Raw genomic sequence first — 25,688 nt, 5'->3', positions numbered from 1 at the left:
CTGAGGGTGGCTATCAGGACACCAAATGAATCTAAATGAAAGTCAGCATGATCATACAAGTGATGTCATTTAGAAATCTACCCAGCCTTAACCCCAAAGCTACTGAGCAGTCTTCAAATCTGCTGCAGTCAGGGAACAAGAGCACTTTCCTCCCTGCTTCCACAGTCTGTGTGTGTGTGTGTGTGTGTGTGTGTGTGTGTGTGTGTGTGTGTGTGTAGGTTGTTTTTGGTTTTGGTAATAAACTGAAGGCATGCTGTGCCCAGGGAAAGGCATGGTCCCTCTTCCTTGTGACGACTATAGAGGCCAAAGAGGGAACTGTGTGCCATGAAAAACAGCTGCTCTGTAATTATTGGGCAGCTCTTCCAGAGCCTCTGGTTTTCCACTTTTTCGCTGCTTAGAGAACTAAACTCACAGAGAGAAAACAATTGTAATGCTTGAGACCTGGTAAAGTCCTTAAGTGCTTTCTTCACTCACTCCTGTAACAGGGCTTCCTGCCAGGCACAGCTAACTTTTCAAAGCCTTTCTGGATGCAGCTGAGCAAGGAAAGGTAAATACAAGCAAGTAAATACAGACTTCATGTTTTTTGTCCTGTGACATTTGCTCTGAGACATTGAAGAGGTTGTCAATTTCCACTGAAAGAAGGACGAATATGATAAAATTAATGTTGGTTCTAAACTATTCCTATAGCCTTGGAAGGAGCTTAAGCATTTTACATGGAATGGGCACACAAATGACCTTAGTTAAATGAATGAATGAATGAAAACAACACTAAAACTGATAAAAAAAAAAAACACACTAAAATCTATAATCATAGTAGAGCCTTTCAGTTTCCACATTTGGCTATTTTTACAATAGCCTCCTGACTTAGTTTAGGTTTCCTGGAAACAGACCTTGAGGCTGTGAGAGTTCTGTGCAGGAGGTTTTTGGAGATGCATCTGTAAGGGACTACAGGCAGCAAGCAGTATTGCACAGAAGGAAAGAGCTAAACGAGAATGCAGCTTGCAGCAAAGGCCTCAGAGAATCCCTTGGAAGCTCTGAAAGTGACATGGTCCCTCAAAGATGTCCCATATTAAAGCAAAATAACCAGGAATTTGTTTCTCTGCATCAACTAGCCATGGGATGCTGGCTACCCATGAAAAGTGTCCAAGATGAATGAAGCAGCTCTCATCACTGGAGGGGAAACTCGGCAGCGACCTTTCAGCAGCCAGCCCTCCCAGGGAGAGTGCCTTGGTCATGAAGGAGGATCAAGGAGGGCACTGTAGCGCCCCCTATACTTGCCCTTCTCATTATCAATACCACTGTATCACACGAGAATTTTCTTTGGCCAAGACAGGTCAAAATAATGTTCACTGTATTTACTCTTCACAGCTGGGACACAGAAAAGACAGGAAGGCCTCCTCTCTTCAAAGTGCTCATATTTTTTGAGGCTAGCAAAGCTTCTATTCTAGAGAGACTCGATTCACACTCAACAATTTGGGCTTCTATTACTGGTAACAAAACAAAATTATTAACTAAAAGAGCGTTTTGGGAGCAGAAATAAGCGCTCACACCACCGTAGATATTTAAGAAACCACAGAAGGAAGTGTTGAGGCCATCGAAGTCTGGTGTCTGTCTTTCCTGCACTCTATTTGACACATGGTCATCCAGCCTCTCCTGATCTTCACTTGGCGCTTACAGAAAAGGAAGCCCGTTCTGCTGTTTGGAAACCATGATTGTGAAAATCTCTAAACTTATGCTAAGCATAAGTCTGTCCTCTTGTAAATGTTATGGATCCTCCCTCTACGGATCCTCCTTCAGAGTCATGCAGAACAACTTTATTAAACTTTCTACCTGAGAGCCCTTCCATTTAATCAGCAGAACCTACGACCTCTCTCCACTGCACTAACCACATCGACTTGCCCAGGCCACGCCTCAGACAGCATAATTTCTAGGCCTCTAACCACAATGGTCTCTTTCCTCTGAAGACACTCTTTGTCCAAATCCCTTCTTTGAAAGTATTACCTAGAAGTGGACATGGATATGTACCGCATCATATTGGCAAGTATGTCATGACAGGTATTTGCTGTTAACAATCCTTCAGTTCTTAAGAAACCAGTTCATCCTCTGGTAGGTACAGAAATTTTCAACGTTTCCAAATCTATCATCAAGGCTGGCTTTGCATGGTCTGGGGGTATCAAATGACTAATTCCCAAAAAAGGGGGAGAGATACTTGGCTTTATATTCTGGTTTGCCAACTAGCCAGGAGCCATGGAAGTTACTTTTTTAAAAATGGCCAATAAATTCCAAACATTAGAATAAGTCTTCAAAATGTCATAGCCCATTAATAAATTTATGCACTTTTATAAATTACAACTCTTCTAAAGATTAAAGTTGTATCTTGTTCATGCTCACAATCTATAACCATGAATTAACCAGATGATTCATGAGTATTCACTGTGTATGTATAAGAACTATCTGAGATGTGTATATGACTTGGGGGGAATAAGAGAAAGTGAGAGAGAGAGAGAGGAGAAAATGTGATCAAATAGAAATACATAGTTCTGACCAGGCGCAGTGGCTCATGCCTGTAATCCCAGCACTTTGGGAGGCAGAGGCAAGCAGATCACCTGAGGTCAGGAGTTCGAGATCAGCCTGGCCAACATGGTGAAACCCCATCTCTACAAAAATACAAAAATTAGCCAGGTGTAGTAGCAGGAACCTGTAATCCAAGCTACTCAAGAGGCCAAGGCAGCAGAATCACTTGAACCCGGGAGGTGGAGGTTGCGGTGAGCCAAGATTGCCCCACTGCACTCCAGCCTGGGTAACAGAGCAAGACTCCATCTCAAAAAAAAAAAGAAAAGAAATATGCTGTTTTGAGCCAAGAGAAAGAAGTCATATCTATCCCCATAGTTATATGAATGATATAACCAGGATTTCTGACTGAAAAAATAGTTGTTTTTCTGGTTCTCCAAGTAGATTCCCCATTTTTGGCAGGTGGTTTTCTTTTCCAACAGCCAACTTTTCATCACCTCTTCTTCCAGACCTGAGATTGCCTCCGGAGAACAAAGCTCCTGCGATCACTATGGGGCACTGAGGAGGTATCAGTTAAATGACTACTAAGTGGCAAATCCCTCTTTTGATACAAGGAAGAATTTCCAGATTTATTATATTAAAGATCATTTTATATACCAGAACATACCCACATAAACGTACACATACATGCCCTGGAAACTACATTTAATAATCCAAAGAGAGAGATGTTCTAAAGGAAAGGGGATGGAACAGATGTTCATGCTTAGGGGACAGAGATACACTGCCTCTATGTACTATGAGAACATATTATGTAAAAAAGGGAAAGAAAGAATAACTTCTTAAAAGGCTCTCTCACCATACAGCCACACAGACTTCCTGTGGCTTCTCACAGATGGCGGTGATACTACAGTTGCTCATGCAGGACTTCTGGTTGTCACAGGTGGAAAATCTCACATCACAAAATTTACACAGTTGTGGAAGCTTGACTGCACCATTGTTGTCGGTGACCATGATGTCGTTATTAACTGAGGGAAGAGAAAGATACATTAAATGATCATCCAACTGCTAGGCAGCCTGCCAATGAATTCCTGAAGATGTTATGCAATTTTAAGTGAACTTGATGTCGTGAGAATGACTCTGAAGAAAGGCAAAATACTTCCTTCACATCAGATTAGAATTCCCTAATGTTTGCAATTTGTCATCAAATCCATCGTACGGTGGTGAGGGGTGCTGAGGGGTGGGGATGGCTGAGTAGCCACTTGCTTTTGTCAATGACTGTCATAAGACCCGCTTTCTACAGAAACCTTATCATTCAGTAAAAAATCCTAGATGGCCCACAAATTTATTTATTTGTACAGAGTACTGGGCCCACAAATAAAAGTACCCTTAAGGAAATTATAGTTGAGCTGGGTGAAGAAGACAGGAAACAGACCAAGTCAGGGTGATCCAAAATAGAGGGCAGCACAGAGGATGTGGGAGCCAGGCGAGTGTCACTGCCCAGCTGGGCAGGGAGGTTGCAACCTCACAGAGTCATGAAGTGCAATGCAAAAGGAGGCACAAGACTTTGCTGCCATTTTTCTGACCTACTCCTGAGCGAGCTGTAAGGCTCTTCTTTTCAAGGGACTAGTTCTACCAACTTCTCTCTGTGTTTGAGGAAGATCCGTTGATTAACCAGCACTTTCTGAGTGCCTCCTAGACACAATCCCAAGCACTGGTGAGACATTGGAGTTAGGATCACAGCAAATAAAAGCTGAGTCCACCTAAGGATCTGCCTCCTGTCCCTCTCTGACCTCATCCCTTACCACCACCATCACCAACCTCTTGCCCCTTTCTGGGAAGAAGCCATGTTCATTCCCTCCTCAGGCCTTCCACTTGCTATTCCCTTTGTTGAGATTCCTGTCACTCTTCTGGTCTCTGATTAAATGCCACCTCTTCATCCTCCAGCAACCCGCAAGTAACTACCATAGGAGTCTGTTTTATTGTCTGCACAAACTATCTGCAACACGTACTTGCTAATAATCCATCTCATTTACCCACGATGCTCCAGTGCCAAGAAGAGAGCCTATCACATAGAAGACATACAAAAATGATTATTGGATAAATGAGTGAACACAGGATGAACACAAGCAGTTCATGGTTGACCCTTGATGTGAAGTAGGACAGGATATAGAGCTTCTTCACTCAGATTAGAGTGTGATTATAAATGTGATATTCATTCACATTCATTCAATAAAATATGGAAGACAGGCTATTCTTTGCAAAACACATGCTGCATGCTAAAGGCAATTTTTAAAAAGGTGTAACACCCCATTCCCCATCTTCTTCCTCAATGAGATGGTGATGGTGTTAACTAAAGACATTAGTTTGGACAGTCAGTGAAGTATGACAAGGCTACTAGGCATTCAACCAACAAACAGGAATAAGACTCACAGGCTGGACTAAGAAGGATTAAGGACTTAGACTGCATGGGGTGCTGGACGAGTTGCTGGGCCACAGAACGTCGTGAGATACTTTTCCAAGGCACAACCCTTAGAGAGGCACAAGCAAAGCCTCGTGTTCCGTATGCTCTTGCCTAGAGAGGAGCACTTTCAATGCGCTTCCACAGTCATTCTCTGTCCTATGAATTTTAGGTTTCTGTCGTAGATACTTTGCCCTGCAACTGTCTTTGTAGCTTGGGCATAGCACCTGTTTCCTGGGTCTCTAAAAATATAAACACATATAAATGTAAGATTTGCTTTCTTGTGGTAACAGTAAATATAGAAGAAAAAAATAAAGCCATTCATCCCTCTCAGGCCTCAAGTTCATTTCAGGAAGTATATTTTTAGGTAACAAGCTATTTTGAAATTCTCAGTGTCTCCCAGACCAAGAGCTCTATGCTTAGCTAAAAATATAGGCAGAAATGCTCTCTGAACTGTGTGTTAAATTTGGGAGAAACACAACAATGAATATGTATTTTCTTCTAAAATGGTTATATTTGGATCAATTTTTGAAACAACCAATTTAACCCTTTATGTTTCCTTACCATTGTTAAAGCAAAAAAAAAAAAAACGTGAAACCATGTTTTGTTTATTTCATACTTAATGTATTTTTTGTATAGAATGTGCTTTGGACAAGCATCTATTTGCTGATTAGGAAGGTTTGTTGTTTATAAATATAAAATCAAATTTCCATGACTTGAAATTCAGCCTTCCAACATTTTAGAATTTTAGCTAAGATTGGTGGTTATCAACTTTGAGTGCATGTTGAAATCAATCGCCTGGGGAGTTTAAAAAATAGTGAAGGGGTCCCACTCACGGATAGTCTGATTTAATTTACCAGAAGGTAACTGAGGCATCAGGATTTTTAGAAGCTGCCCAGATAATTCTAAATGTGCAACCAAGGTTGAGAACCCTGACCTATAATTAGCTGGAAAAAAAAACAAGCAAAAACCAAAACAGCAATCCTCTCTCCCACCACTGCAAACACATAGACAACTTATGCCGAGGGGACAGCACCTGGATGAGGCTGGAAAAAGTTCCCTTGTGAAAAACATTCATCTAAGGAGAGGTGATTGGCTCTTTCACACCTCAGATAGAGAGAATTTCTTTTCTGTGCTGGCCACTCCTCTTCTAGCAAGAGCTTAGAAATGTGAGAAAAGTGACAGGAGTGAGCAGTGATAAGACAGAAATGAAAACACAGGAGATGGGGGCTAGGAGCAGTGGTGGCCACAGATGTGTTGACAAGTGCAAGTGGTTTAGGTCTGATGCTTGCAGAACACAGTCCACAGGGAAGAGAAAAAAAGGACCATCAAAAGAAAGGGAGAGAATGGAAAGAAGGATGGGAGGAGAGAGAGAGGAAGGGAGGGAGGAGGGAGGGAAAGAATGGGGGACGAGAGAGAGAGAAGGACCACTAATTTGCACAGCTCCAGGCAAGCCACTGTAATGGGGCCCCTGGAGAGATACAGTACATGTCACTTTATGGGTAGACCCAACAAGAGAATCTTCTCTGTTGAATTTTGAAGAAAAGCCAAACAAGCAACTGTACTGCAATACAGGCATAGGCACATGGGGGGAGGGGCAGCATACAGTAAGAATTTACGCATGCTGAGCACCCACTGTGTACGAGGAAAAGCTGCCAAAGATACAGCATATCCCTTCACAAGGATCCAGCCAGGGATGCTGTATTTTTCTCCTTGCTATGGCAGAAGCTACCAAAAGCCACCACTGCTACAACTTAACCAGAATGTTTTTGCAAAGCCTGTGTGCAGGACAGGTTCACCACCAGCCAGCAACTCCCTATTAGTTGACCCTCGGAGGCTCCCAAGCTTAACAATCCCAGCTAGCCCCTGAGGTCATATACATTCCAAGCTGTGTTTTAAACCAGTATTCTTTTCCTCTGTGTGACAGCGGCCGTCAGGTCCTTCTATGCATACCACGTGGTACTGGTAGAACAGGTAGTTAACTTCAGAGGGTAAAGCTACTCTTAACCTTTGCTGGGGTCACCTAAGTTAGATATAAGCCTTATGAATGCACTTTGGAGTCGGGCCAGAGAAACAAATACAACATTTGTAGATCATCTAACAGGGTTCCCAGATTCTCTGAGGCCCATAAGCTCCAGTTAAAGCATCTCAAGCCAACCCCAAAATCCTCAAGCGTCACTAATTACGTGCTAAGTAGCATACTGCTAGTCAGAGTGGGATGGGAGCCAGTGGGAGGGGAGGGTAACTGTCATTTGCTGTGTGGGACATTGCATCTGTGCACTCCAATCCACAGGAAAAGATGTTATCAGTCACGACCTCACATATCAAACAACATCTCCTTATGTTTAATATGTAATGTTTAAAAAGTCAAAGGAATGGGAAGGAAAGTAAATGCATACATGTGCATAGCTAGGAACCAAGATTCTCCTTTAAACAAGGATACAAAACCCACCTAATCAACCCTATAGCAAACCCTAAACTAACTTCACAATTGCTGTTAATCCAGATTGTCAAATTAGTTGAAGTCTCTTTAGTTAAGATATTCTCATATTAAGGCAGCATATATTCAGCCTTCTGTACCTGTGGGTTCTGTATCTGTGGTTTCAACCAACTGTGGATGGAACTTTTTTTTTTTTTAATAGTTGTGGCTATACTGAATGTGACTTTTTTTCTTGTCATCATTCCCTAAACAATACGGTATAACAACTGTTTACATAGAATTTATACTGTATTAGGTACAAGTTATCTAGAGATGATTTAAAGGATATGGGAGGATGTGTGCAGGTTATATGTAAATATTACAGAATTTTACATGACAGAGTTAAACATCTGTAGACATGGGCGTCCTTGAGAAGTCCTAGAACCAATCCCCCACAGACGCTGAGAGATAACTGTATTTCAGTTCCTACAGACTCTGTGAGCAACCAACCATCTTTAGAGAATTTTCTACCCCTAACAGGCACATTTGTTATTCATAAAGTTCTCCAAAAAGAGGTTCCAATAAGAATGTGTCTCACCTAAAAAGTCATCCACTAAAGGAAATAAACATGGGTAGTGTGTCTCAGCATATGACAGTATCACATGGTCCACAGTATTTCACTTCTCCTCAAATAAGCCCATGAATAATATCAAAACCTTCACTCTGGGTCATACCATCTTCCCCATTTTATCTCACATTTTCCCCAAACTCACTGCCTACAGACAGAGGTTCCAGGTCTTAAGAATATGAATTGACTGCTTAGCTGTGTCTATTTCTGGAACAGTACTATTGTCCTTGAGGGTCAGATGAGCAGCCTAATAAGATTTAGACCCATTTCAGATAAATATTAGGAATTCTGAATATGACCTTAGTTCTAATCTTTGAAATGGTGGTTATTATTAGTTGAACCATTAAGTAAAATCTCAACGCTTAACAAATAATCCTAAACACTTTGTCAGAAATGTATTTGCGTGTCACCGAATTCATGCATTTGTGTATCACTGAATTCATGTATCTACCTACTGTTGTTTTTCTGGAATGTTTGTACGGGAAACTAAGAAATTTATTTGTTCTACAAATACCTGTGGATGTCTTGCTTAGTGTTAAGTATTCATAGTAAGACCACTGAAATTGACACAATTAAATGTATCATCTCAAAGAATAATCCATAGCAACCGGTGAATAGAATTTACTGTTTTAGAGCACTGCCTCTCAAATATTAATACACGCAAATCCTTTGGGAATATTTTTAACCTGCAGGTGTAGCGTGGTGGTACTGTGGGGGCTGGCAAGTCTGAAATTTACAGGGCAGACTGGCAGCCTGGGAACTCAAGCAAAAATCAGTGCTGCTGTTTCGAGGCAGTATTTCTTCCTCAGGAAACCTCAGTTTTTACTCTTAAGGCTGTTCAATTGATTGGATAAAGCCCACTCACATTATACAGAGTAACTTCTTTTACTTAAAGTCAAATGATTTTAGCTGTTAATCACGTCTACAACAAACGCTTCACAGCAACATCGAGATTAGTTGGCATCAGAACCTAGCCACGTACACACAAAACTGACCTTACAGACAAGAAGGGAGCTCTGCCCCGGGTGATGCCCTGCTGCCAGCCCACCACGTTCTGAGTGGGAATGCTGTGGACAACCCAGTTTTTGATAATTGTTTCCCTTTCTCCACTCCTTTGGCAGTTAAGTGAAATTAAGTACCTATTATTCAACTTTTTACAGGCATTTCTCATCTGCCAGTTCTTTCCATATGCTTTTCTCTTGAGCCTGACCTCTTAAATGACTGCAAGCTCAGGGGCCCTGATCACCATATGGGACCAGAATTGAAAGCCTTGTTCTCTGAAAGAACGTTTTTAATTGCCTCCAGCATTTCCGAGTCAGATACTGAAGCAGCCATTTGGCAGACAGCACCATAGCCTGTGATGCTGGTAATAGCAGCTCTGACCCTTGAGACAAGGTAGGACAAGGCTATTGGCCAGTCACACACTTTCTCCCACCCAGAACAAAGAAGCAAGTCAAGCAATCTGGGAGGATTCCCTGTATAATGCTTCAGGAAAGAAAGACATTCACAAGCCAATCAGATACCTTGGCCAATTACTACAACCAGCCAACCATCCAACCAACCGAAGAAACAAAAACACTCTGTGATTAAGCCAAAGATAGGAACATTTTAGGAATATTTCCTTTCTCTGAAAATCTATTGCACACTACCATTGGAACTTCTAATACAATATCTTCTTTTTAGTTTGAAAAAATGTATTTGAACCCTAATGCTTTCTGTAATTGTAAGCACCTTTGAGAGAAGAGAGGTGCAGGGTTTTCCTTCAGTGGCAGTCCACATGGTATCTGGAATGCCAGGGTCAATACTAGAGAAACCATCATTTAGCTAACAGGGAGACCATGTGTGCAGGAAGAAAACAGAGACAAGTCACCTGAAGGCATCAATTGTCCTTCTTATGCAAATATTTTTGTAGTAATACCACTTTAAACACTTTTCAAGGATGACATAATTAATACTCTAAAATCTCTGTGAAATGGCAATGCCGTATAATTCTTGCTTTTAAATAGTAAGTACTCACAAGTGCCAGAAGAACTAACATAATTTAAAATCATTATCAATGCTTACTGGAATCAAATAACATATAAGTTCTCTACATTGTGTTAAAAAAATGCTGCTTTAAATATTAACTCCTGACCCTGCCACCAGAGAATAAGCTCTAAAAGTGAAGGATGTCACCTCATTGCTAATAAGAGAAATGCAAATTAAAAATGCATACCATATTTCACCTAACTCATATTGAAAAAGATCCGTAAGTCAGATAACACAGTAAGCTGGGCAAAGTATGGGGAAACAAGCGTTCTCATAATGATGGGGTGTAAACTGGTATAACATCTCAGGACATGTTATTGCTACCTATCAACACTGCAAATGCAAATGACCTTTTGCCTAGCACTTTCACTTCTGAAACTTTATGATATTCATTGATAAATTCACTGCAGTGCTGTTTGTAAGGACAAATAGGTTTTTCTTTTTTTCAACCATTCACCAGGAGAAGACTAGTAAAATAAATTAGACACATCCAAACAAGGTATACAAAGCAATGATTAAAAAGCAGGGGGCAGCTCCCTGTGGCTATCTTTGTAAGTGTTGAAGCCCAGCCTATAGCATTCAAAAAAAAAAAAAAAAGCAAGGTAGAGACCAATGTACAGAGCTACTACTTGGGCTGGGTGTCTTTTATTGCCTTTAGAGATCTGTTCTCCACCCTTGGTCACCAGCCTCTCTGCTCCAGGAGGCTCATCTTTATGGGCTACATCAGCTGTCTTGCCCTCAATCTCCATTAAGTTTGGCCAATGGGGAGACCCAGCAATATATAAAAGAAGCAATGAGGAGCCCCTTTATAATACTTGTGCTCTGGCTCCCTCTCTGGAGAATTTTTTCCAGCTGGCTGAGTCCCTTACTTGGAGATCACAGGTTCCCTTGAGGAGGTCACTTCCAAGACTTACTTCTTCCCTCTCCTTGTGCCTTCAGGCCTAGCAAGTCAACACAGCAATTACTAATCCCAAGTATCTGCTCTACGGTTTCTCCCCTTCTGTGGTGGTTTCCCTTGACTCTGTCCACACCTTTGTAAGTACTTCCTTTATTAAACTCTCCTTAAATCTCCCTAATTTGAGGGTGCCATCTGTTTGCAACTGGAACCCTGGCTGACACACCACCATTTCTGTTTTGTTATTGCTTATTAAAGAATACACACACACACGTGCACACACTCATGTGTGCTTATACATGTAGACTACCTCTGGGAGTAGATGCAAGAACATGAAAATCAAACATTATTTGACCCTGAAAAAGGAAAACAAATGGTCAGAAAACTGAGGTTGAGAAGCAACTTTTTATTTCATACCCTCTGTCATTTTTGAATTTTCTATTATTTTTCTGTACTTAAAAAAAATTGTTTTCATTATAAGTAAGTAAATTCAAGGCAGATTCTGTCATGGCAGATGCATGCAGCTTTCATTCAAGTGACAGTCCCATATAGCCTGTGGGCACCAGGATCACAAGTGGAGAAACCAGACCTAATAGGGAGACCACCACTTGGGCAGAAAATAAAGATAAGCTCAAAGGCATCCATTTCCCTATTCATGCACATGTTTTTGTATTACTAATATTGTTTTTAAAACCTTTCAAGAATGACATAATACTCTAAAATCTCTTTGAAAGAATAAATAATTCTAGTAAAGAAACCTAGTGAAAAATAAATATCCTTATATATACACACATATATATATTTTCACACTGAAACTGCCTACCATCAGGCCAACAATTAAAGATATCAAATGTCTGGGATACCGTCAACACAACAAAGAGATCTAAAACAAACACCAGATTGGTCCTGGCCCTCCTGTGGCTTATATTCTAGTTTGAGAGGCAAAATTAACAACTGCAACCTCCCGTGAATCGTGAATATTTACTTGCCTTTAAATGCAAACATGAGGTCAGAAATGGAGAGAGAGCTGACACAGGAAGTGTGTGCGTGTGTTTATGTGTTTATGTGTGTGATTTCCCCATTTGGACTTGTTCAGCCGAGGGAATTTAGCTTTGTAGGTTTGAGTTTCACTAGCATTTTGGCTCATGAATTTAGTAGTTTGCTATGACTGCTTTAAAAAAACTGCATAAACATAAATTTGTATTTACCAAACAATTAAATTAAGGGATTAAGGAATTATTACTTGTTTCAAAGGAATTCATCCAATGAGGTACATTAAACTGAAATCTTGGCTGTATCTTTAAAATTTTTTAAATGTAATATACAAGGAAGTTTTTTTTTAAGTCTTCTACAGAATGAAACAAGCTGTAGCTGAAAGGAAAAATAATTGGCTTTCTCCAGTGACAAATATAAAATAACTGAGCTGGAATTTCAGTTGCATCCTTTCCTATTTAACACTTCCCAGCCCCAATGACTCCAAGTAAATCCTAAAAACACATATTTGGTTTTCTTGCTTATTTGTATCAGCAAGGAATGAAGTACAATTTGAGTCCCCCCAATACTTGCTGAATTTTAATTTGTTTTTCTGTTATTTGTTTATTTTTAGTAGCAGGGGATCTGTCTGAGATATTAGCCACATAGCAGGAGAAACCTAAACATTGTAAATGACTCTTGCAGGTGGAAATATCTACATCATGGCCAAAGGGAGTATTTTAGACCACTTGTGCCATATTCAAAGAACTAAAACAATTTTAGCTTTCTCAATCATGCATGCTCTTTCATCTCTAATACGACTCCTGTGAATAAAATACATTTCTGAAAGCTGGGGAGAAGCAAGCAGTTTATAGCAAATACTGACATCAATACATGACATTTTTAAGTTTCTCCTTGATAAAGCTCACTTTAACAGTGGATTTCTCTGGCAAAGACTGACTGGAGGGACTATGACATGAGCTGAAAACCAGAATGTAGGATTTGGGGCTGAGGAAAAGAGGAAGCCAGTTGAAAAAATTAAGCTGCACAAATGCAACTGGTCTATTAGATCAAATGAAAGAGTAGAATGCAGCACTATGTCATGGACTGTCAAAATAATAACTTTATGCCTCTGCTGAGAGGTGCTTTAAAGCTGGTACTTTACCTAAAGTGATAGCAACTGAGAAAACAATTCTCCCTCAGTCGATAGGACTTGGTGTACTGTAGCAACAGGAAAATAATTTATTATTGAAAATAAAAGATAATTAAATAACGATCTTGGTGACATTCAGAACAACACTGGTAAATGGCACAATCAGGGAGGTAAGATAATGACACACGATTTACGGAGTTTTATAACATTCCAATTCAAATAATGTAATTTGTTATGAGCAAAATTAGTCAACATGAACAAAAATCTGCTGCTCTGTGAGAGCCCTCGAATTTTAACCGTTGAAGAAAGGGAGGACAGGCTAAGCCATGGTCCTTTCCTCAAGATGTTTAAGTCCTTCTAGGGAATTTTTTTAAATGCACAAAATGATTTTCTTCAAAAAAGCCTTGGAAATTAGAAAGGTCTAAATAAAGGTGTGCTTTTTAATTAAGTTATTCATTTAGGATTTAAACAATTCTTTATCTCGAAGTACTGAGGTAGCTTAATGGAAAATGAAGAAACTAATACAAAATCTCATAAGAACAGACTTTTAAAAGGTAGTGACTAACAGAGAATCAGAAAAATCAGCCCCTAAAATGAGCCAGTCGCCTCAACTAAGCATGGAATTTCGCCCGAATATCAATTTCCTGTGAGAGCAGAATTTTCACTGATACATCTCTCTGTGGAGGCTTTTGCTCTATTTTTTCAAACTATGCTGCAGGATTCTTGTGCATGCCTGGTACCCGAAAGGTTTTTTAATTACGGTTTTATTAAATATGTGAAAATATTGCTCAAAACAGATGATTTCTGTATTTTCTCTGGAAAAGGGCCAGAGTACTACCATATTTGGGAAAGGCATCCCTTTAAAAGGTGATATAACAAGTCCAAGGTACTTAGTTTCTACTAACCAGATAACCTGGGCACAGACTGAAAAGCTAAAGCAGAAATTGCTCCAGTGGGTACAAGAGCTGGATACAGAACACAGACGTGTTCCATCTGGCCTGAACTCTTTCTAAAACACAAATCAAGTTTTAAAATCTGGAGATTTCACATGCCAAGCTGGTTTTTTAATTCCACTTAAAATAATAAAAAAGACAACAGTGGGCCTACTTCATCCCATGGTAACAGTCAGCTGGCTGTGAGCTGTGATGCTCCTCTTGAGAAGGTGTCTGTGTCCTCAAATTTGCCTCCTCCTGGACACTCCTTCATGTCACCTACTCCCCACCTGGCCCCTGTGGTCACCTGAAATTTTACAATGAATGATTATTTCATCTGCCCATTCAATTCTTTCTTCTAATATTAGGGTCTAACTAGAATGTAAAAAGTCACGATTTAACTCTCTGATATAGATATTTTTAACATGCATTTAATTCTCTAATGTGGATAATCACATTTCAGTTCAAGGAAAGAGGCCATCTACTTTAGAAATCAGATCTATGTGATAATGATTACTATTACCATTACCACAATTTATTGAATGCAGACCAAATGCTTAGACCAGTACTAAGTACTGTGATGATTATTTCATTTACTTATCTCAACCACCATATAACTGTATCATTACCATTTTATAGATGGAGAAATTAAGGGTCAAAGAGATGAAATAACTTATCAAAGGTCAATGAGAGAAAGCTAATGAGAGACAATGCCAGTGGTGACACATAAGCCCTCATCCTTCCTGACAGTCAACAATGAAATAGACATTCCATCATAAAAGTTCAAGAGTAGAACTCTACACATGTTCCGGTACAAGGCAAATACATGGATGTGGTCACTAGGAGTTGAAGGAAGTATACAGAGGACAGGAAAGCAGTAAGTTTCTTACCCAAGAGCTTTGGTTCTCTGCAATTACTTCACTTATTTTAGGAGATGTATATAATAACGTCGGCTTGGTGAAGCCAAAGAGTTTTAAGGTAAAAATTTGAGTGTGAGTTCAGGCTCTTACATGTATTAGCTGTGGGCCACTTAATATCTTGAAATCTCCATTTCCTGATTTATGAAATGGCACCATATAGGGTCATGATGAAGAGCAAACATGTTTGAAGTACATGTGAAAATCTTCCAGACAATAAAAAAGGCCCCACATATGTTCACTTGTTAAAAAGGTAATATTCCATTCAGTGTTCTCTTCACACTGAAGAAAATTACAGGAAAGAAATGACAAGGTAAGTATGAGTTTGGTAAATCTACTCCTACTCATCACTAGAATGTAGCAGTTTGATAACTTCTAAAAAACTTTTGGGAAATATGAATGAATAGATAAACTGAAATATAGTTAACTTTTTGTTACCACTGCACCCTGAAGCTTTCAAAGATATAATGGAATCAATCATTGTTACAATAAAGTTACCAAGAGTGTTTTTAGGATCTTTAAAAAAACCCATCTAGAACCAAATAATCTGGTTTTTAAATATTGTTCATAACGAGCATAAGTCTGGCAAAGAGGCAGTAACTTGAGAATCGAGTTCAATTTTCAAATCCTCTGCTGACTCCTGCACATTCATCAGGTGAGAGCTGATCTAATTTGGCTTTGAGACACTTAGTGTGTTATTTCGTAACATGCTAATAAAATTAGAAAGTTTGACATGCAGAGATGGGAAGGCAATGATGCGCCTTAAGATTGTGGGATTCTAAAATGTTGAAATAAAATTATGTTTGGCTTATTTTTCAAGGAAATAAAACTGGTATACTTTGATTCACAGCTGATGAAAGATTTACAGAAGAATATGAGCCACAATAATTGTATTAGATTTTTAAATATCTAGTTAAAAAGGATTCTGACCATCCAGATATATGGAAAGCAATACTCCTTAATCTTCTCTCCTGGAGCTCATTTGCTCATGTAAAAATTAATTATAAAACATTGCTGTACGACTTCTACTGGAGGAGAATTCACCACGCCGGGAGTGGGAGCAGGTTGCAGTAGAGAAGGCCCTGAACTGACCATGAGCTGTCAAGAGCAATTACCCAACGCCGTGCCTGTTCGCTAACCAGTCGAACAAGTGGGTTGGCCATGATGAACTTAAAGGTCCCTTTCATTTAAAAATGACACCCAAAGGACAAAAAGGCACATTCAGATTCACTTTGGTTTCTAAGATAACACCAAACATTTTGAAACCACCCCCTTTCGTGTTTTTCACGCAGAGGAAGTGGAAAAAAAAAAAAAGAAAGAAATAGGTTTCAAGTATTGTTAAAGCTTCTGGAAAGGACAACAAAGGGCAGGAAATCTGAAACAAAATCTGAGAATCTGCCCTTAAACTGGGCAATTTTGCTTGTTTTCTCACAGTGCAGTTGGATGAAAAGTGTAAGGCTGATCTTTGCCTTTCCTCTGCGTTACTCATTGCTGTCATGACCTTGATGTTATTTGCAGTAAAGAGCATAAAGGTCTCCTTGTGGTGAGTAGCTGCAACTTTCACAATGCTACCCTCCTGTGAGTAAAATATCTACTCCCAGCCAGGCGCAGTGGCTCATGCCTGTAATCCCAGCACTTTGAGAGGTCGAGGCAGGCAGATCATGAGGTCAAGACATGGAGACCATCCTGGTCAACATGGTAAAACCCCATCTCTACTAAACATACAAAAATTAGCTGGGCATGGTGGCCCACACCTGAAGTCACAGCTACTTGGGAGGCTGAGGCAGGTGAATTGCTTGAACCTTGGAGGTGGAGATTGCAGTGAGCTGAGATTCATGCCACTGCACTCCAGCCTGGCAAGAGAACGAGACTCTGACTCAAAACAAAAAACAATAAAAGATCTACTCCCTCCCCAGTCCTGCTACCAAACCCACTAAGGTTGGTGACTTAGTCTATTTGGCTGCCATAATACAATATGTGAGACTGGGTAATTTATAAAGGACAGAAACATATTTCTCATAGTTCCAGAGGCTGACAAGTCCAAAATAAAGGCATTGGCAAGTTTGATGTCTGGTGAGAGCCCCCTTTCCTGCTTCCAAGATGGCAGCTTGTTGCTGTGTCCTCTAGAGAGGATCAGCACTGTTTCATCTCATGGCAGAGACTGGAAGGGCAACAGGACCCAGGCTGGTTACCTCCAGCCTTCTTACGTGGGACTAATCTACTCCTGACTTAATCACTTCCCCCAAACCTGCACCTCTTAACACCACCACAATGGGGATTAAGTTTCAACACAAATTGAGGGGAGACATCAACCATGGTAGTCGGTGAGAAAAAAAGGACAGTATTTACATGATGACAATTGTCAATGGGCTACAGAAGTCAAGATAGATTCCAGCAGTGATTTTAAGATGCAAAATGAGAACCCTGCACAGTCTCCAAAGTGCAATCTTCCAACATAGTTCTGGAACACAGGTGGTTCCTTCCATCCATGGGGAATGACCACATTTGTGTGCTGAAATAACATTTAGTTCTAGAGATAAGAGTGGAATAAGTGACCTAAACTTTGAAATGTTTTGAATTACCTTTGGCTAGTCAAATTACAATGCTTTCTATTTCTTAAGACAGCTCTTTATGAAAGTTCTAGTATGTACCTAACTTTGGTACCTTAAATTTGCCCCACACTGAATCTTATCTATTAAACCTAGCTCATTCGGGATAAGAACCCAGATGCATAAAATCCTACGGCCTAACATGGTGAAACCACATCTCTACTAAGAATACAAAGATTAGACAGGCGTGGTGGTGTGCGCCTGTAATCCCAGCTCCTTGGGAGGTGAGACAGGAGAATCACTTGAACCTGGAAGTTGGAGGCTGCAGTGATCTGAGATCACACCATTGCACTCCAGCCTGGGTGACAAAGTGAAACTGTCTGAAAAAAAAAAAGAAATCCTGTGGCCAGAGGTGACTGAGAAGTACATTTTGACTATGTTTCATAGTCTTTTATCTATTTGAGTATAATCTTTTTACCAACACCAGTGGAGCTGCGAACTGACTCAATTTCCTGTAATGTCCAGTGTAAAAATGTATTTCTACAAATGTAGGGTCATGATGAAGAGGAAACATGCTGGAAGCACATGTGAAAATCCTCTAGGCAGTAAAAACGCCACACAAGCGTTCACTTGTTAGAAAGGTAACATGCCATGCAATGCAAAATGCATGGAGAAGCAAAAATGAGAAACCGGGGGAGGAGGGGAGGAAATGACAAGCACAGTCTGTTTTTAGGACACTGTACTTGCTGTTCCCTCCAACTAGAATGAGCTTAACCCAGATATCTGCTTCTTCAGCCCCTGACTTCATTCCAATCACTGCTCAAATATCACTTTATCAAAGATGCCATTCTTGACAACCCTTTCTAAAATTACATGCATCTACGGTTATTCTCAGACCCTTGCACCGTACTTATCTGCTGACACACTGAGAGAATCTTGTTTGTTAGCTTGTGCACATGGACTTTGTTTAATTCACTCTGCACTCCCCAAATCTCAAGCATTGGCTGGCACACAGTAGCTGGTACTCCATAAACACTTACTGAGAGCCTTCCTATCCCTAAAGGCCTCTGAAGCCAAGTTTCGTACCTCATCCTTAAGTTCCAGGGGAAACATTTGTATTTGTAGAAAATGAATGCATGTTTGTGGTTGCTGGATAAAAAATAAGGATATGGTCACAGAGAAAATAGGACTAGAGGAAAAAGAAAAAAGGACATGCTGAAGCCAGGTAGGGAGCGTATAAACAGTCGGTGAAGAGTTTTAAAGAGAAAAAGCTCAAGGCTTAGCCTGTCTAAATTAGCAACAAAAGGAAGTCAGTTCTGAAGTCAAAGAGAGTTTTTCTTTCCCCCCTGGGAGGAGCTGGTTCATCAAAGCAGAGGGCCAGAGCCAAAAGAACTCTTCTAAGACACACTGTGTACATGTCAAGGGCATAATCTGGAGCTGCACAATAGCCATGAGAACATGTAGATTTATAAATTTAAATTAACTAAAGTTAAATGAAATCAAATATTCACTTACAAGTCATATTAACCATTTTCAAGTGCTTAATAGCCACATCGGGCCAGGAAGAGAGACAGGACACTTTCATCACTGCAGAAACTGCTACAGGACAACACCAATCTAAAGAAATTCAAAAGGACCTGAGTTCCTCAACTTCCAAGGAGATCTGAAAACGAAGGCCCAGAGGGACCTAGAAGGAGAAGCAGAGCAGAGCTAGAAAAGTAATCGCTGGAAAGGGCCATGACTGCTGGCCTGGACGCCTTGTGTAATTCAAGTTCTTTCCCAGCTTCTTAAGGAATGTGTCTAGTATTGAATGACTGGCTGTCTGTAGTGTCACTGCTGAGGTAGGGAGAGAAGACAATTAGTGACAAGGAGTAGTGTTCCATGGAAAATCCGTTAGCTATGAGTGGCAGCAGCAAAAGGTCTCAGAAGTGAGAGAAATGGACCCAACTAGGTTTGCAACAAGCTGAAACCTATAAAGGCTCAAGTCAGCTGGCACAACCTCTCCAAATGCAAATCCCTGAGCCTAAGATAAAAGTGAGGCTCCTCTGGCTCCTAAGGTATCAAGTAATTCTTATTAAGCTCCATTTCAATGACTGAAACCTAATCAGAGCCCAGGCGCACAGATTAAGTTTCCAGTCAAAGCCCACACAAGCCTAAATAAAGGAAATTAACTTTTTTTTTTTTTAAAAAAGAAAAAAACTGACTTTTTTTTTTCCAAAGCTTTTTTTTTTTTGGGTTGGGGGGACGTTTAAGTCACAGCAAGTCAAATAAAGGTGAGTTTCTAGGAGAATACAGCACAGAGGTGACCAAGGTGGGCGGAATATATTCCCAGGGGAAAATCCAAATGCCCTCCGGGAACCCACTTTTGCAGGGTTCTTCTGATAAAAACTGAACCCAATTAAAAGCAAATCTTCAGGACATGTTTTCTCCTAGGAGATTGCTATGCTTTAACTTCCCTCTCCCCAGAACTTCCAGGAGAACTTTGAATGGTTTATAATTTCTATCACTCCATGCTCATAGACTTTAAGCATATTTTTCTCCCACAAGACAGTACTATTTTTACAATCCTTTTAAGATTAAAACTAAAAACACAGATGATAAAAAAAGGCCTGGCTGGTTCCCCCCACAATAAAATATTATAATTATAGTGCACTACTAAGGAGTATTTCCACAAACATTAGACTGCCAGGTTTCCAGGACAAACAGCCTCTAATTCCAAAGCACAGGAATGGAGAGGTACAAGTAATTTAATCTATCCCACTATGATTATAGGTGCTAAGAAACTAACTCAATGTACCTCTCTGGGGTGTGAGAAGAATGGGAACTTTAATGATGCCCTATAACTGTCCTATCCATGATGATAGCTGGCAGCCACCCGTGGCTGTTTAAATTCAAGTTAACTGAATTAAAACTATATCTGTATTTGAAATTAAGTTCCTTATCTATCCCGCCACATTTCAAGCCAAATGTAGCTAATGGTTATGACACCGGACAGCACAGGTATATTTTCATCTTTGCAGAAAGTTCTATTCAACTGTGCATCTAAGACCATCTTAGAGAGTAACTACATCATTTTTCCCAATTTCATAACAGGGATTATGAAGTAACAGCCTCCAAAATACAGGGTTTTTAAGCTACCAGCTACCTTCCACACTCAGGTGAATTCTTTGTAGTGGTTTATACGTAAGGACCTATTGTCTTGTCTCCCCAGTTTCAAACATATTACAATGGCATTAGATGTAATAAAATGCATGCCACTGAGACTCAGCTCAATTGAATCTTGAGTTTCTTCAGAATTCCAAAGGATGGTGCATATTTCTGTGAAATCTGAAGTAGGGACTTGTCAGGAAAATATCTATGAGTGAGGCCTAGGAAAAAGAAGGCATTTTCTGGCTGGGTGCGGTGGCTCACGCCTGTAATCCCAGTAGTTTGGGAGGCTGACGTGGACCAATCATGATGTCAGGAGATTGAAACCATCCTGGCTCACGTGGTAAAACCCCATTTCTACTAAAAATACAAAAAATTAGTCAGGTGTGGTGGCACGCACCTGTAGTTCCAGCTACTCAAGAGGCTGAGGCAGGAGAATTGCTTGTATCCAGGAGGCAGAGGTTGCAGTAAGCCGAGATCGTGCCACTGCACTGCAGCCTGGGCAACAGAGCAAGACTCCAGCTCAAAAAAAAAAAACAAAAAACAAGGCATTTTCTGAAATTAATAAATGTATTTCCTTGTTTTTTGTCACACCTTGTTCCAGAGATGTCCCTAGGCTACTGCATGTGGAATGAGGTCTGGACGGAACCTAACAATAACTTGAGGGATACTGAAAGTCCTGATCCTCTAAGAGCTTCCCCACACATCTTTAGAGGTTCAATGAGGGAACTATTGTTTTTTAAACAAATATAACACGTTGATGATGCAATGTTAGACCCACTGTGGGATCAGAAATAAGAAGGTCCAGGTGCTGCCTTGATGCACAAACTCTTCTGCCTTCGTCTATCTGCAGAGCCATACGGGAAAACAAGAAAGGGATTGCACACCTTCCCATCACAAACTCCTGGCCTTCCAGTGGTTTTATTACATCATTCCCCTACTTACAATGTGCCCGTGACTCAGAGAATTTAGCCGAAACTGGCACTTCAGGCTCCCATAATCTGATTACCTTTCTGCTGAACAAAACTTCTTTTATCAGAAACCCTTTGACTTGACAACTGCTGGCTTTTCTACCACCAAAATTTCTACTCCCCTACCCAATCTAGCAGGTAGATTTTAAGGTCAAGAAGAGCATCCCTGAGGCAGCCTACCCAGCTCCTGGAAAGAGTTTAGTGCCTTCACTGTTGGCTGTGAGGTTTACATGAAGGTGGGAAGAGACTCCAAGAATGATGTCTGAAAGGGTGCCTGGTGTCTGATGCTGCCCCTCAGGAGGGGTCCAAGGTGGCTCAAATATTGCCTGCTTTGGCTTTGGCTGACAGAGCTGAAGAACTGCCTTTACATGGCTGGTAGACACATACCCCAGACAGGCACTTGCCAGCTTCCCTTTGTTTCCTTGAAAAAAGTGGAGTAGCACGGCCCTGGGGCTAACAAGTGAACAATGGTGCCTGCCTTCAATCACACCCAGCCTTTCAGACCCAGGTCAAGTGTTTTCTCTTTTTGAAAGTCATCCATACCCACCACCACCAGCCCCACCAACAGTGCTCTGCCTCTGTTTTTATCCATCTTTATTGTGAGGTATCCTTTTAAAAGGGCCTATATTTACTCTGTTCTGCAGATAAGTTTCCTAAACCTTCTAAAACCTTGCACATATTTGTTATACTGGATTTAAAGTCAATAGATGGGAGTTTTGAACCCAGTAAATGGCATTTCTTTGCAGTGGGAAATCAAGTACTTTGACCTCTTGGGTTAAATTCTTCATTTGTAACCTCACTTGTTTAGGCTAGATTAGTGTTTCTCTCCATGGTTCCGTCAGAATCATCTGGGGATCTTTTAAAACAATGATGATGCCAAAGTCCTAACCCAGGGCAATGAGTCAGAATTTCTAGGTGCTTGGCTCACACACTGGAATTCTTCTAAAACTTCTCAGGTGATCCTAACGTGCAGCCAGGGTTAGAAAAACAAACTGAGTTCAGGAAGGGACTTATCCTACATGGACTGGAGAACTCAATAGGAAAAAATGTAGTAGTTAGAGATGGGGCATGGCAGTACTGGACAGGGGCAGTCAGGCCCAAAGATGAGACGCTTCTCATCTTTGCCCTGAGCTGTAACTAGAAAAACTACAAACTGCATTACAACCAGAACCTTATTATATATGTATGCATGCATGTACCATCAAGCCCAACCCAAATAATTTCACATATGACTCAAACTCTAACACCATTTGGAGATGAGGCAGGAATCATAAACATAACTGGCTGCAGGGCATTTAATTGTGATTGTATAAATTCTTCCTGAAAAATAATTTTAGATTAATTTTTAAGTGTGTAAGTGCCTATCTTTTTAAAGGGTAGAAATCCTTTGCCAATTCCCAAGGGGACAGTAAGCTTAAAGGAAGACATGTCTGAAAGATCTGAGGAGCAGGTTTCCTGACAAACTGTATTTCTAAAGTTTTGACCCTACAAGGCAACATGAGGAGTGAGTTCAAGGAAACAAATGTGAGAAAGCATATCTCCCTTTAGATAATCTAGCAAAGAAGTTAAGAAGGCAAATAGTTCCTTAGATCGCAATTAACAGCTGTGGCTAGCCTTCCCTTCAGAAAATCGCAATGCTAAACAGACATTACACAAACAATATATCCCTGCAACTTAATTTCTCTTCCTAGGATCTGTGATATTTTTCTTTTTTATTCCATTAAACAAATATACATTGAGCATCACCTACACACCAGACCCAAAGAAACAAAATTTCTAATATGCTCAAAATTTGAGTCTTTTATTGATACAATAACATCTGCCTTAACAGGAATCAGTATGTAAAAATGACAATTTTTAAAGGATTATATAAAAGGTATTATTCCAGAAGATTTGCTATGGTATCCCTTTTAAAAAGGACGTTCAGAAAAAGGTAACACTGAAATTTATTACAGTCGAAGAAAATCACTCCAATTATAAATCCATAAGCTCAGTCATTGTTTAATGAAGCTCCTCTTTGCTGGGAAATCCCCACGGAGAACAAAGCATCACAAGGATCCACACAGCCCCAACCAAGCCCACTGGAAAAATCACCCTGAAGAACACTGGTGGAAAAGAGAAAGGCGTCCATACCATGATCTGAGAGCTAATTTAATGTGCTTTTTAACAAAAATTAAATAAAACAACATGACCCAATTTTTCTTTCATGTTGTGGGGAAAAATAACATTCACACAAAGCTATAAGGCTAGTAGTAGAAAAGCAGAAGTATAGCTTAGCTTTCTATGATGGCAAGCCAAACACACTTTCTGCTAATCAAAGTGATTCTTTTTCTATTTTTTTTTCTTTGAGATGGAGTCTTGCTCTGTCACCTCAGCTGGAGTGCAATGGTGCCATCTTGGCTCACTGCAACCTCTGCCTCCTGGGTTCAAGCGATTATCTTGCTCAGCCTCCTGAGTAGCTGGGATTACAGATGCCTGCCATCATGCCGGGCTAATTTTTGTATTTCTTAGTAAAGATGGGGTTTCACCATGTTGGTCAGTCTGGTCTCGAACTCCTGACCTCTGGTGACCCACTCGCCTCAGCCTCCCAAAGTGCTGAGATTACCGGCATGAGCCACCACGCCCAGTCTCTTCTCTGTATCTTTATTCAGCCATTCATGTTTAAGAAGTTCTGAGAAAGGAAGCCAAAGATAGTAATACCTGACCTGTATGTCTATATGATGAAGAAGTACACTTCCTATGTAAAGATGCCCAGATCGCTGATTAGGTGAGGCAACTTGAAGTTCTAGTGAACAGCAAAACTACAGGACTGAACTATAGCCCTTTAGGGCAGCATTTGTCTATTGACAATGGTGACATAACTTCCAAGAGGGAAGGCCACACAGTGTACAAAAGAGAAGCGGTGCCCATGAGAAAAGGGGAAAAGTAAAATGACTCATTACATAGTCTGAACTCTCTTATGACTGGTGGACAAAACCCTCAAAGAGGAAATTCTCTAGTCTTAAATAGGGCTTTTAGTGTTTGAGGCAAGAAAAGTCCGCCGCCAACTACACTGCCACCAACCGCCTCCCTGACAATTTAGCTATGAAACTTCCAGGAGACTGTAGATTGTTATCTTAGATTTACTTACAAATTAAGCAGTGAGGGAGCACAATGACTGAAAATAGAAACATGAAAAGATGAATTAATGATACTTTACTATGTGTCAGTGGATGGGCAGTCCTATTACAGCCTGGACGGATGATTTCATCTTTCTGGTGCTCCATTTTCACATCTGTAAAACAGGATAATTACATCCATCACAGAGAGTTGTTTTTAAGGTTACAGATGGCATGCAAGTGAAATTGTTTTGAAAATAATGAAGCTCTCCATTACTGTGAGATTATTAAAAGACCGTTATAACTAGACATGGTCAATATGTTTTCCTGAAAGTTATCAGACTACACATTTTTCCCTCTGGTGCTCTTTCACCCGTATGTCTCAGTCATAGCAAAATTATTCAAATCACTTCTCTTTTCTGCTTTCCTGGTACTAATTTTCTACCTGTCTGCAGAAGTAGACAAATGACTGTTTTCATGGCTTTTTTTTTTTTTTGGCTTTTAATATTATTTAACAGCTATTTTAACAATGAAAAGCATTTTATATATTCCCAAAAGGTATGCACCAAAAAGGGTGTGGGCAGAAATGTGGACAAAATCAGGACCTTTCATTGCATCTTGGTCACCACCAATAAAGTACACAGAAGCCCATAGCAAACTGAGGTCTAAGTGGCTGCTTTCAACCAACACAATCTGCCGAGTCTGATCACCTCATTTTCTTGTAACTTGAGGACACATCAATTTAGAGAGCACAAGAGCCAAGTGAGCCTCCCTGGTCATCTTAAGCAACATGGGAAGATAATTTAAGAAAAGTGACACCCTATCGATCACTTTCCCAAGCTTTTCACGGACTCACTCCAAAGACTTTCTTGATGATAGATTTTATTAAAGTGTCGATCACAATCAAAACAGTACGTTGTATCAGAGGTCAAGTATTGTTTTGCACTTCCTTTCCCAGAACTTATTAACGATGTATGTCTGAAGAAAGATATAAAGAAGAACAAAATTGT

The 25,688-nt window shown here is 40.3% G+C and overlaps 1 protein-coding gene across 5 annotated transcripts in view; it reads right to left on the bottom strand.

Moving 5' to 3' along the window:
• The window catches only part of TGFBR2 (transforming growth factor beta receptor 2), an 87,982-nt gene that overhangs the window by 47,296 nt on the left and 14,998 nt on the right, over positions 1-25,688 (bottom strand). For 2 of the 5 annotated variants that reach the window (XM_078354483.1, XM_002759680.6), the window contains exons 2-3: positions 24,780-24,854; positions 3,368-3,536 (exon numbers count right to left, since the gene is read on the bottom strand). In XM_078354483.1, coding sequence (XP_078210609.1) covers positions 3,368-3,536; positions 24,780-24,846 — 236 coding nt within the window. In that variant the 5' untranslated portion in view covers positions 24,847-24,854. Of the gene's footprint in view, positions 1-3,367; positions 3,537-4,941; positions 24,856-25,688 lie in introns of those variants that run through there. The other 3 variants (XM_035278573.3, XM_002759681.6, XM_017965922.5) reach the window with 2 other exon arrangements.

Source organism: Callithrix jacchus, chromosome 17 (assembly GCF_049354715.1).
Source record: "Callithrix jacchus isolate 240 chromosome 17, calJac240_pri, whole genome shotgun sequence".
Classification (NCBI taxonomy): Eukaryota; Metazoa; Chordata; class Mammalia; order Primates; family Cebidae; genus Callithrix; species Callithrix jacchus.
The sequence above is the reverse complement of the archived record's forward strand: the minus strand, read 5'-3'. Positions and strand labels throughout refer to the sequence as shown.